This window comes from Sus scrofa, chromosome 2 (genome assembly GCF_000003025.6).
Source record: "Sus scrofa isolate TJ Tabasco breed Duroc chromosome 2, Sscrofa11.1, whole genome shotgun sequence".
Classification (NCBI taxonomy): Eukaryota; Metazoa; Chordata; class Mammalia; order Artiodactyla; family Suidae; genus Sus; species Sus scrofa.
Genome location: NC_010444.4, coordinates 48,165,276 through 48,179,219, shown reverse-complemented (window position 1 = coordinate 48,179,219; position 13,944 = coordinate 48,165,276). Strand labels below are relative to the sequence as shown.

General features: G+C 46.2%; 1 protein-coding gene across 1 annotated transcript in view; it reads right to left on the bottom strand.

The window, feature by feature from the left end:
- The window catches only part of GALNT18 (polypeptide N-acetylgalactosaminyltransferase 18), a 367,881-nt gene that overhangs the window by 51,894 nt on the left and 302,043 nt on the right, over positions 1–13,944 (bottom strand). Inside the window, exons 8-9 of the mRNA XM_005661126.3 lie at positions 10,290–10,427; positions 2,662–2,757 (exon numbers count right to left, since the gene is read on the bottom strand). Coding sequence (XP_005661183.2) covers positions 2,662–2,757; positions 10,290–10,427 — 234 coding nt within the window. The remainder of the gene's footprint in view (positions 1–2,661; positions 2,758–10,289; positions 10,428–13,944) is intronic.

Below are 13,944 nucleotides of genomic sequence, written 5' to 3'. Positions count from 1 at the left end.
TGAAAAGTCTTAACTCATTCAAGCATCAACTCTAAAGACTAAAGTCCAAATATCATCTAAATAGTATTTAAATTGGACATGTATGAGACTCAAGGTTATGACTCATCCTGAAGCCAAATTTCCCTCTAGCTAAGAGCCTAAGAAATCAGACAAGTTATGTGCTTTCAAAATATGATGGTGGGACAGCCATAGGGAGGATGATTGCATTCCGAAAGGGAGAAATTGGAAGGAAGAAAGGGTTGATGGGTCCCAAGCAAGCCACAAACTGGCAAGGCAAATTCTATTCGACCTTAAGGCTCAAGAATTATCACTGTTGTCTCAACACTCTGCTCTCCAGGGCCACTGGGGTAGCAGCATCACCCTTGTGGCTCTGCCAGGCTGCTGGCCCCTTTGACTCTCTGGAGGAGCCCTGCCCAGGCTGCTGGCTGTTTTGGCCCCACCCCTCTGGCCCAGGGCAGGGTCATCCTGGCCCACTGAAACCAGAGAGGCAGCCCCCTGCCCTTTGAGAGAACAGCCTTACCTCTGGGCCTGTGGTGGGAGTGGCAGCCCTGCTGATCTCTAAATCACCTTCAGTATCATTCTCCCCTTTTCTTAAGGAATAGTGCACGTTCACAACTGAGTAGCTTTATGGTCCCATCTTACAGAATCTAAGAAGTCCAACAGCCTTCCTTCATTCTGCCCCCTCTCTCTTTAGTTCAAACTAACAGCGTCTCTGCTGGTAGAATCGCATCTGTACTGATGCCTTCTGCTGTGAGATAGTTGGTTAAGTCTTTGCATCTCACTTATGATCTCTTAATCCAATGTCTGATCAGTTACACTCTTGGTGTTCACTCCAGAACAAGCTTTCTCACTTTGTTTTGCAATGTGGATAAGCTGAGAACATCCCAAACCTTCAAGCTAAGGTTAAAGGAGGTCATAAAGGAAGAGCCATGATTCAATAGGGTTGGTGTCCTTTTAAGAAGAGACACCAAAGAGCTTGCTCATTCTCTCTCTCCCTGCCACTGAGGACACAGCGAGAAGGTGAGCTAAAAAAGAGCTCTCAGCAGAAACCAACTCAGCTGGCCCACTGAAACCAGAGAGCCTCAGTTTGATCTTGGACTTTAATCGGCCTCAGAACTGTAGAAAGTAAACTTCTGTTGTTAAAGCGACCCCAACCTTTGGCGTTTTGTTATGGCAGCCCTAGAAGACTAATATACACAGTGTCTACTAAAAATGAACACATGTCAACCCTATGACTCAGTAATTCAACAGCTCCTAGGTATAAATCTAAAAGAAATGAGTACATATGTGCACCAAAAGACATGAACAAGACGCTGATAGCAGTATTTGTAATACTCCCAACCTGGCAATAGCGTACTGTTCATCACAGCAGAATACATAGGGAATATGGCATACTCATAAGATGGGATAAGAAACAGTAAAAAAAAAAAAGGAATAAGTTACAATGACATGTAACAGCATGTATGTACTTAGGAAAGAAAGATACCAACATGAGAAAGCCTATACCCTATAATCCTGTTTACATCAACTTCAAAATCAAGCAGTAATGTTTTTCTTGACCTGGGCACTAGTTCCATGGGTGTGTCTGCTCTGAAAATTTATTAATCCAGACACAATGTAATTTGTATATTTAGTGTATCAGTTAAAGGTTTACATAAATATAGTCACCCATTAAAAATGTCACACCATGGTAACTGGGGAATGAGTTGGAGATAGTGTGATCTGTTGACCTGTGACTGACCCGCCAGTAATGGCACAGCAGCTTGGACCACAAAAAGCCCAAGGTGGTAAGAGATCACAGTGGACAATCACTGGGAAGTCTCAGCATAGTACACTGGGTGACACTCACATCATGGTATCCTTCAGTTGTGTGTTTAGGCAGGTAACAACTCTTTTAAACACAGCAATTGCACAAACATACATATATTCTATACCAAAATGTCTTTTAAAAAAAACCATTGTACACTTCCAGAGGTAAGATAGGTAAATTCTGAAAATGTTAAGTTGTTAACAGGTCAGTCTATGGCATTCTTGTAAGATAGGTAAATTCTGAAAATGTTAAGTTGTTAACAGGTCAGTCTATGGCATTCTTGGTCAATGACGGTCCATTGTACTTAGTTGAACAAAGCATTTCCCCTGCCAGTGTCTTAACATCCTCCTTGGGTTCATAGCAGCCTAGGCTATGAATGGAGAATTTGGGAGGATAAGCTTTTTCCTGGTGGCTGCCTTTCCTTCTCCACCAGAAGGTTAGAGGAGCTAGAAAGGATCTCATAGCTATACATTTTGGTCCCAGCTATGGTCTACTAAACAGGGCAGAGCCTGAAGGCTGCGAAGTGGCACTCTGAAGGGACTCTGAGACATCAATAAGCCTGGGGGAATCTTCAGATTCTCTCCTGCTAAGGAAAGGAATGGCTGCCAGAGTGAAGCCTGTAATTTACCCATGTCTCCTGGAAGGTGCAAGGGGTTTCTCTTTAAAAATGTATCATCTTCCTTGCTCCCCATCCCAGAGGATTCTGTTCCTTCAGACACTTTCCTGTCAAGGCAGGTATGACTCTCTTTTGCTCATGAGGATGTTTCCTAGTGAAAAATCCCCAAGGCCCTGGGCCCAGAGTGACCACTTTTGACTTTTCTTTCCTCACCCCAGACACTCCCAGCACTCACCTGGGGTGTCATCCCGTGGCAGATGTACACGATAGGAACATTCTCCGTGTCTGGACCCTGATCAAGACACAAATCCGTCTTCAGAGAGTTCTGCAGCTGAATATCAGGGGAAAGGCAGCCACACCAAAGAGAAAGAAACAGAGAAACAAATGCATTAAATCAGGAGAAGCAAGCAGTCCCCTGAGATAGGCTCCACTTCCATAATCAACCCAAGGTCCCTTGAATACCATGGAAACCAATAAGTGCCAGCTTTTGCCTTGCATCAAGGTGCTGAGAGAAGACCAGCCTCCTTTGAAGGAGAAGTATGCAGGTGCTGGTTTGGGGAGCTGAGACAGTCTAGGTAAAAATATAAGATAATCATGCATGCACACAAGATAGTGCTAGATTTTTCATCTATTCCTTTTGCACAGGGGTGGTGCAATGGCCTTCAGAAGTTCCTGGATAGAAGTCTTTTTTTTTTTTTTGCTTTATAGGGCCACACCTGTGGCATATGGATGTTCCCAAGCTAGCAGCTGAATCGGAGCTGCAGCTTCCGGCCTACACCATAGCCATAGCAACACGGGATCCTTAACCCACTGAGCGAGGCCAGCAATCAAACCCACAATCTCATGGATACTTGCTGGGTTCATAAGCTTCTGAGCCACAATGGGAACTCCTGAAGTCTTAGTTCTTGAGGGTTGGGGTAAATGGGCAACATGTCAGCTGTTTTGAGGCCTGGGACATCCTCTGGGACCAGGCTCCTTTGCCTCCTGCAGACCCAGCAGTGCTGACCAGGCCCCAGCAGAGGCCCAGCTGATAAAGGCTATCTATAGTGTGAGGTCTAGCAGGTGAATAAGAGAGAAGGAGGCCAAGATGGGAGTAGGACAAAGGAGAGGTATCTTTTATCCTCCAGCTACCAGCACATGGTAAACAATAGCACAAATGTCTGGCTGCCATGAACCAATGAATTCCCAAGTCTAGGTAGAAAAGCCGATATCAATGTCCCCTTTTGGCTGAAGCCCATTCTCTGGCTGAAGCCCACCCCTTGGAAAGGGCAGCTCATAGGCCACATGTTCCTGCTCACCCACCACAGATAAGCAGACCGTGGCAGGCGCCACACATAGTTTAGAATGAATTAACAATTCTCTTTTCATTCTCTCTTCTCCATCCTTCTCTTTCCAGAATGTGAGATCTTATCATTCTCTTTGTCTATCCTAGGAGTTCAAATGAGAGACCAGAGTCTGTGTTCAGTGGGTCCTGGCCACTAGGATTGTGAGGGCGTTTAGATTGGGTGTGGAGGATCTGTTAGGCCATGTTCAAGCAAAGAAATTCAGCTGTGAGGAAGGAGATAAAGCCGGAGGCAGACAGAATTCGACACAAGAGAGATCATCCTTCTCCTGTGGTTTTAGTGGCTTCTCAGCACTAAGGCCCATGTCTAGCTGTCCTGCAGTTCCTGGGCCCATAAGAGAGTCTGTGGTATCTTTACCCACCTAAACTTGAACCAGCTTACATGGCTCTTCTTAGCAATCAAAGCATCCTGTTTACAACCCGAGGCTAGAGACCGAAATCCAGGGGAGACCAGGGCAATGGGCCACAGGTGAGTCATCCATCCAGGGACAGCCAGACAGCAGCTAAGCTATCATAGTCATGACAGATGTGGCAAGAGTGCCATGAACCCAATTAAGGGGTGTGAGAGGGAACAGATAACCAGGAGGCCCATGCGTGCTCTATGCACACCCTGTTCTTGACAGGGCACAAAGAGCAGAGTTAAACAAATGAACATACCTATGAAACAGAAATAGAGTCACGGTTATAGAGAAAAGACTTGAGGTTGCCAAGAGCGAAGGAGTTGAGGAGGGAGAAATTTGGAGTTTGGGGTTAGCAGAGGCAAACTATTGTACATAGGATGAATAAACAACAAGGTCCTCCTGTAAAGCACAGGGAACTTTATTCAATATCCTCCGATAAACCATAATGAAAAAGAACATGAAAAAGAATGTACATATGTATGTATGTATAACTGGGCCACTTGGCTATATAGCAGAAATACAGAAATAAACACAACATTGTAAATCAACTATATTTCAAAAATTCATTTTGGAGTTCCCGTCATGGTGCAGTGGTTAACGAATCCGACTTGGAACCATGAGGTTGCGGGTTTGGTCCCTGCCCTTGTTCAGTGGGTTAACGATCCGGCGTTGCCATGAGCTGTGGTGCAGGTTGCAGACGCGGCTCGCATCCTGTGTTGCTGTGGCTCTGGCGTAGGCCAGTGGCTACAGCTCCAATTCGACCCCTAGCCTGGGAACCTCCATATGCCGAGGAGCGGCCCAAAGAAATAGCAAAATGACAAAAAAAAAAAAAAAAAAAAGAAAGAAAGAAAAAGAAAGATAGAAAGGAGTTCCCATTGTGGGGCAGTGGAAATGAATCCGACTGGAACCATGAGGTTTCGGGCTTGATCCCTGGCCTCGCTCAGTGGATTAAAGATCTGGCATTGCCCATGAGCTGTGGTGTGGGCTGTAGACACAGCTTGGATCCTGCGTTGCTGTGGCTGTGGCGTAGGCTGGCAGCTGTAGCTCTGATTTGACCCCTAGCCTGGGGTGAAAAAAAAAATTTCTTTTTGAAAAAAGAACAGAGTCAGATTCTTTTCTCTTGAGCTCCCTTTCCTTTACTGGGCGATAGCAGCTCAATCTCAAACTTGGAATTTAGAGGCTCCTAGGAAATATGAACATGCATTATTGCCTAGTTTGGGCCCCAGCAGCATCAATGCAGCAAATCCTCTATTATACGCCAACTACTTAGCTGGCCCATGTGGGAGGCGCATGTGCAAACATGTTCTGAACTTCTCCTGCAGCCCATGGAGGGGTGGCTGTCACATGTGAAGCTAAGCACCTTAATCCATCAGTGAGCCCTGAGAGCTGCTGCTGCAAAGAGAAGGTTTCAGACAGCCCTGATGTCAGACTGGCCACTCCCCTGAGTTCCCAAAGCCAAACTCTGAGTGAGGGGTGGGTGGTGCCTTTTGATAAAGTCCTCCTTGGGATAATGTGAGAAAAAGAATACACACACACACACACACACACACACACACACACACACACACACACACACATGACTGGGTCAATGTGTTATATGGCAGAAACTTGACAGAACACTGTAAAACAGATATAATGGGAAAAATAAAAATCTTTTCAACAAATTAAAAAAAAAAATAAAGTCCTCTCTTGGCTTTGTGTCATCCGCCCCTCACTGAGCAGATGGTCTGTTGAGGAAGGTGGGAGAGACAGGCTGCGGTGGAATCCTGGCTCCGGCTGTGTGATCTTCGACAAAATAACATAACTCCTTGTCTGTTTCCTTTTCTCTCAAGTAGGGATAACAGTGCCAACCTCATAGGCTTGTGGATTAACTGAAACAATATGTACCAGTGCTTAGCCCAGGGCCTGGCAAATAGCAAACATGTAATCATTGTTAGCTGCTATTATTACTTCTATAATCTTCCTGAAAACCATTCACGGAAACTAGTTTTTATGACTGCATCTATGTGCTGGGTACCAGGTGAAGTGCTTTCCGTGCGTTATCCCACCTAATCCTCAAAACTACTCAGCCAGATTGGTAATATTATCTCTTTTAAGGGTTCAGGAAGTGTGGTACAGTAAGAAGCTCTGCCTCAGCTCTCAGTCTGTAAGGCATTCTCCGAGCATGGATGCTGTTTCTGCCTTGGCCTTCTCTTTGCCTGGCTAAATGCCCCTCTTCCTGTGGTTCACAGCTTCTCTGTCACGCTGGAAGCCCTTCCTGACCCATATCTGGGTGTGAGGCTTCTGCACCTCCATTTCTGATTCCAGCCCTTACACACTGTATCCTTGTTGCTTCTTCACTTGCCTGTCCCCTCTATTAGCCACTAGATTAGGTCTCAGGCTTTCTCACTGCCTCTGACATGGGCCAGCCCTTGCACATATTAAGCAGTAAGAATATGTGGGAAATGGAGTTCCCATCGTGGCTCAGTGGTTAACAAACCCAACTAGGATCCATGAGGATGTGGGTTTGATCCCTGGCCCCGCTCAGTGGGTTAAGGATGCGGCGTTGCCATGAGCTGTGGTGTAGGTCACAGACGAGGCTCAGATCTGGTGTTGCTGTGATTGTGGTGTAGGCCTGTGGGGACAGCTCCGATTGGACCCCTAGCCTGGGAACCTCCATATGCTGTGGGTGCGGCCCTAAAAAGACCAAAAAAAAAAAAAAAAAAGAATCTGTGGGAAGAACGAATGAAGAAAATGAACAATGGAGGAATGGCATCATAATTGGACAAATGGTGGAGCTGGAGTCTGTCTCTTTCCATCACGGAGTCAAACTCTTTCCATCATGCTAATGGGGACAATCCTGAGACTACAAAAGAAGCCCTATGAAGCAATGCAACTATAACCTTTAGGGTTTTTCAAAATGTCAAGGTCACACAGGGACAACATAGCAAAGCTGACTTTAAGAATCAGGTGTGTCTGTTTCTGGATGCTACCCCATCTCTACCGTCAGCTCCAAAGCTGGGGTTATCCAAAGCCACGGCATCCCTTGATCTGGAGCTCAGTGATTCAGGGGGCTTCCCATGCCCACCCAGCAGGGCCACAGGCCCTTCTGCCTGCAGAAGGCTTTCATGGGACCTATGACAAAGTTAATTGGCTGGGTTATACGGCCTTGAAAGTGGCCTAAGTCGGGAGGGGGGATAATCTGCCATGAGCGATGCTGTCTAGGCACGAGTTGGAAGGGAAAAAGAAAAAAGAAATCCAACCCTAAGAAGACATCTGGTCATTTCATTTCAGAGTAAAAATAATCCTCAGGAAGAAAGATTCAGCCTCAGAAATCCTCTTGCTCTCTCTCTCTCTCTGCATCCTGCTTTGCTTATCACCCTTTTGCCCCCATTAAGAGTTCATTATGCTTCTTGACAAGCAAGCGTGCCTCTGCTCATGTTAGATCCCCAGCCTGTGGAGGAGACAGGAGGGAGGGGGGCTGGCTGGGCCTTGAACAGTGGCTTGCAGATGAACAGGGGACCTCTGCCAGCCCCAGGAATGGCTGACACAGCTCAGCACTCTGGGATGGCAAGTGGATAGCTTTTCAAGCATGACAGAGTGAAAAACAGCCCCAGCTCTGGACTCAGTCAGATTTAGGTCACAACCCTGTATAGGTGCCTTACTAGCTGACCAACCAAAGGTTTCTGGGTGTGGCGGTGAGGGGTCTATGTGGTAAACCTGCTGTATGTGTTCAGAGGATGAGACGCTTTTGCTTGGAAGATTAGAATGCCTTGGGCCAAGACCCAGAATTGCAATGTCTGTATGCATACATCTCCACTGGTGCTGCTTTCCCTGCCTCTCTGGCTGAGTTTGGCTAATAGTTTTTAGCCACAGTTGATAGTTTGGTGAGAACAGGAATCCAAAAGCTTGCCCTGGCTCCCAGAGATCTGGGGCCAATAGTGTCTCTGGAGCCATTAGTATTCTTTTTGGATTGGGTCCAACAGTGGACCCAGTACAACTTGCGATGGGCACAGTGTGGAGGCACCAGCAGCCTCTGTGTCCATGGATGGCTCTGGGGAGGTAGATGGGACTGACAGGAACCTCACAGGGCAATGTGTTTCCATGGTGATGGCAGGATCTGGAGTCTTGGGTAATAGCAGTGCAATGCCAGCTGAGGAGTTTTCTGACATCTGAATTATGCCAGCCCGAGAAGTTAAGAGGCTACTGGGTGGTTCTCTCAAGACATGTCAGCCATGCCATGGGGACTCTCTTTTGAGAGATATGGCCCCTCCCATAGGCTGGCCCTGGGACAACAGAGGCCCTGCAGGAGGTTAGGAAAGGGAGAGCTCCTGGGATCTTGGCTCCATCTCTTTTAGAATCCTTGGAGAGTTCCTGTCATGGTTCAGCGGTTAATGAACCCAACTAGGATCCACGAGGATTAGGGTTTGATCCCTGGCCTCGCTCAGTGGGTTAAGGATCCAGCATTGCTGTGAGCTGTGAGCTGTGGTGTAGGTTGTAGATGAGGCTTGAATCTGGCATTGCTGTAGCTGTGGCATAGGCTGGCAGCTATAGCTCCAATTGGACTCCTAGCCTGGAACCTTCATATGCCTCATGTGCGGCCCTAAAAAAAAAAGAACCCTAGGATGTGAGAGTTGGGAGGCCCACAGACAACACTGAGGCCAACCTTTCAGCAAGATTCTCCCCTTCCCAGGTTGTGCTGTGCTCATTACATTCCTGCCAAGGCAGGCCTTGAACTCGGTTCTTACCACAGGTCATCAAAGGAAGAGGTCTTAGTTCCCACTTCAAGTTTTAACCCTGGGTATCCAAAAGGTCTGAGGGGACACTCTCCAAAGGGAGAAATTGGAGTGCTATCAGAAGCTGATGTTTTAAGACTCAGGTTCACTGTTGATTACCTGTGTGAACATGGGCAAGTCACTGCCTGTTTCCCCATCTGCAGCACAACATGGTGGGGCAGAGTGGGGGTAAGCTATGTAGCCCCAGGGAGTAGTTTTGAGGGCTTAACTTAACATAGAAAATCTTTGTGTGTTCAGTTAGCAAAAACCAGGTGAGAAAACCCAAAATCGATCAGGTATTTAAGATAGTTTAGGGAGTTCCCTTCGTGGTTCAGCAGTTAACAAACCCGACTAAGATCCATGAGGATGCGGGTTCGATCCCTGGCCTTGCTCAGGGGGTTAAGGATCCGGAGTTGCTGTGAGCTGTGGTGTAGGTCGCAGACACAGTTTAGATCCCGCATTGCTGTGACTGTGGTATAGGCCGGCAGTTGTAGCTCTGATTCGACCCCTAGCCTGGGAACTTTCATATGCTGCAGGTGTGACCTTAAAAAGCAAAATAAATAAATAAATTAATTAATAATAATAAAACAAAATAGTTTAAGAGTTATATGGTTCTGGGAATATTAGAGGAATGGGAGAGTTTATCATGTTCAAAGTGTTTTAACCTTAGACACAAAATGCATTTATACATCTTAGACTTTCTTCTACCCCGTGAAGACAGTATTATTTTACCCCACTTAACATATGAAGAAACTAAGGCCCACAGATATTAAGATGCTTGCCCAGGAAGCAGCTGGGTTAATATTGGAACCAGGTCAACTGGATTCAAACCCTCTGCTCTGCCCCTCTGTCTTGACGCCTCTGTTGGCAGACACTGCTGGGGGTATGGCTCCCTGATAGTCAACAAGCAGTACTAAAACATCCCTCAAAATACAGCAAACTCAAGAAGGTTATATTTCCCAGAACTCCTTTCCAGAAGGCTCTGTGTGAATGGAAAGCATAGCCCCTTGGGTGGGGAGGCATGTGGGCTGGTTGCTAGACCTCAGGCACCCATGCTTGGGGAACAGTGGGTATTGCCTTACAATCTTAACCTAACTGCAGGTTTTTGTTTTATTAAGTAGGATATGCAAGCTTGGGGCCAGAGCTGAATTGCTTAGGACCTTAAAGGAAAGACGAAGTGTCTCTCTCAAGGGAATAGAAAGGTTTGGGCTAAGAAAGCATAGGCACCATATCCTAGCCTCTTGTCCACGAGTCTACACTAGGTCTCACGCTGGAGGCCAAGAGGCTCTTTCCCTCCCTGACTCTACACATCTTTCTCTGGTCCTGCTCTGCATTTGGCTGAAACCCTGAGGGTCAGGCTCCTTACCACCCCATAGGCAATGATGTCCGAGTACATCCTCATCTCTGGGTACACGCTGACCAGGTACCACCGGAAGGTCTTGCACTGCAGCTGTTTTCTCAGAGCCTTCCTTGCAGTGATGTCCCCGATGTCGATTCCTGAGTCCTGCACGGGAAGCAAACACAGAGATGCCGCCACCACCAGGGCACAGCTTTACCCCAAACTGCTCCAGTTGTGGTTCTGGAGACTGTCTGGTGAAGGGAAGATCTGGGAACTTAACTCATGCATTTCCCCATGTGTACCTTGGCCCCATAACTGTCTCCATTTGGTTTGTGAAACATGAGGTCAGCATTGCTGGGGACTGTCATCAAAGGCTTTTGAAAATAAAGATGCCAAGTCTTTAAAAATTAACTAAAAGCAAAAAAAAAAAAAAAAAAAAAAAAAAGGCTGTGCTCTTTTTGTAAGAGAAAGAAGTATAAAGAATAGAGGCTAAGTAAGGTTTTTTTCCTACCTCAAGACAGGAGATGAGAGATTCTCAACTGTGTGGGGAGAGGGAAGGGAAAAGAGTGGAATGTGGATTAATGTGAATTCTAATACTGTTCCTAATGATCACACAGCAGAGGCTTATACAACACAGCATTCCAGGCTCTGTTCTGTATGAGACAGATACACATATATATATATTTAAATATGAATATGTATATGTATTTAAATTTATGTACATTGTCCCATTTAAATCTATGAGGGAGCACAATAATCCTCATTTCGCAGAAGAGAAGTTGAAACAAAGGGAGGTCTGAGGGCCTCCTGGGTGACTTGCTCAAAGTCCCATAGCTAATAAATGGTAGGGCTGAGAGTTGAACCCAATCAGCCTGGGTCTGGAGCTTGTGCTTTAAAGTTTACAGTGCATTTGCAGAAGCCTGGCCTTCTGCCTCTGAAGACCAAGTCCTTGTGGAGAAGCAGCCTCTCTCTTTAAGCCTGAGGAGCTTGGCCTAAATGGTACTGTGTCCCTCACTTCCCAAGTGTACCAGAGAGGCGGCCTCTGAGCCATCAAGGTGCAGCAGGCAAGGGGTAGTCATGGAGACAAGGATGTGTCCTTGAATGAGAGTGAGAGAGAAACCCCCATGTTTCTTCTTGTCCCAGAGCAGAGGGGAAGCCATGGGCCTGTGCCCCAGCTGTTGGAAAAGGCATGGAATCAGCTGAGAAATCACTCATGCCAACACAAAGGTTGGAGAGGGGTCCCTCTAGCTGGGGATCAGAGGAGACCTGTGACATCTCAGAGGATGATACTATGGAGCCAGGCACCAGATGGGGCAAGTGGTACCTCATGAGATACCAGCCCAGAGCAGAGACAGAGGAAGACAGAGAAACAGCTCTCTCCCCCTGACACCATGGTCCATGTGCTGGCAGTGTGAACCCCACGTGGTTCTCACATCAGGTCTGGGATCAAGCTACTAGGGCTGGGAAAATAGTGAACTTGACATTTAAATCTGAAATGTCTGGAGTTCCCGTCATGGCACAGTGGTTAACGAATCCGACTAGGAACAATGAGGTTGTGGGTTCGATCCCTGTCCTTGCTCAGTGGGTTAACGATCTGGCATTGCCATGGGCTGTGGTGTAGGTTGCAGATGTGGCTCGGATCCTGCATTGCTGTGGCTCTGGCGTAGGCCAATGGCTACAGCTCCAATTCGACCCCTAGCCTGGGAACCTCCATATGCCGCAGGAGCAGCCCAAGAAATGGCAAAAAGACAAAAAAAAAAAAAAAAAAAAGAATGAAATGTCTGAGAAAAATCACAAAGATGGTTGCGGCATGTACCTGGAAATGATCAGAACACAATTTTGATATCAGACAATGGGGGCTTGAGGCAAAACTAAATGTAGGTATAGAAGAAATACATTTATTTTTGCCCACCTGAGTTCAGGTAATGTAAAAATTTGAATCTGCCACAGCCTGAAGATTTAAGTTCTAGTCTCCCAGGGTGCAGTTTCAGTGAGTACTGCCTGATGATCTCATCTGTGATTGGTTTGCTCCCCGGCTCCTGCCCAGAGCCCTCCCAGTACTGCTTCTTGGTCTTTCTCTGCTGGATCCCTGCTCCCTTATGACGAGGAAACATGTTCTGCTTATCTCTGTGCCGCAGTCTAGCACTGCACCTGAACTATATGGATGAGACCAAGTTGAGTAAATATTTCTGAAATAGCTGAGCACAGCAGTTGGCCATAAATGCAACCTGCTCACATCTGTTAAATATTCACACTTTTTTTGCTTTTTTTTTTTTTTTTTTTTAGGGTCACACCTGTGGCATATGGAGGGTCCAAGGCTAGGGGTTGAATTAGAGCTATAGCCACCAGCCCACGCCACAGGCACAGCAATTCAGGATCTAAGCCGTGTCTACAACCTACACCACAGGTCACAGCAACGCCGGATCCTTAACCCATTGAGCGAGGCCAGGGATTGAACCTGCATCCTCGTGGATCCTAGTTGGGTTTGTTTACCATTGAGCCACAGAGGGAATTCCTAAGTAGTCACACTTCAAACTTCTCTGCACTTGATCCTTGTATCACAAAGCTATTTGCCTGGACTCAGGCCTTGCCTCTTCATGCTATAGCTGCCTTTATGTGATGACAAATTAACAGTGCATCTTTGCTTTTACGGAAAGTCATGAGAAGAACTTGTCTGAGGAAGGCCTCTGTGTTTTCCTAAAAAACTAGGTTCCCGTGGGAAAACTTCCTTTCTAAGGTCAGGATCAAGGGAGAGTTTGTCTCTCTACTTATAATCTTTTTTTTTTTTAAATTTTTATTTATTTAATTTATTTCTTTATCTTTTTTTTTTTTTTTTGTCTTTTTAGGGTCACACCTGTGGCATATTGAGATTCCCAGGCTAGGGGTCTAATCGGAGCTGTAGCTGCTGGCCAACACCAGTGCCATAGCAACGCCAGATCTGAGCCTCATCTGTGACCTACACCACAGCTCATGGCAATGCCAGATCCTTAACCCACTGAGCAAGGCCAGGGATGGAACCTGCAACCTCGTGGTTCCTAGTCAGATGCGTTTCCACTGTGCCACATTGGGAACTCCGAGAGCTACTTATCATTTAATCAAAAGTGGGAGAATCCATCAGGGGTCCATCTTTCACATCTAGGAGACTCAAGAACCAGTGTTTGGCTCAGCCTATATGCTTGGATATCAAATCCCTTTCCTCTTCCTGTTTATAAATTGACTTTTGCCTTTCTGTTTTAATAGTTCAGCACATCTGTACTGTGTGTTTACTGTAAATTGCATCAAACTCTTTCACAGTATGGAGGACAGAAATAGAGAAAAGAACAAACTTTCTCGAAGAAGGTCACCTTGATCCTTATTATTAAAAAGCAATAAATGCATCTTCCTCCTTTGCCAAACACTTAATATAGAAGGTTGAATAATGTCTCTCTGAAAATCATGTCCACCCAGAAACTCCAAATGTGACCTGATTTGGAAATAGGGTCTTGTGGATATAATTAATTAGAGATCTCAAGATGAAATCATCCTGGATTTAGGATGAGCCTACATTTTATAAGAGAAAGGAAGGGGAGGCTTGGACACACAGAGAATGAAGTGATATATCTCTAAGCCAAGGAACACCAAGAGCCACAAGCTGGAAAAGGCAAGGAAGGACCCTTCCCCAGAGCCCTTGGAGGGGGCATGG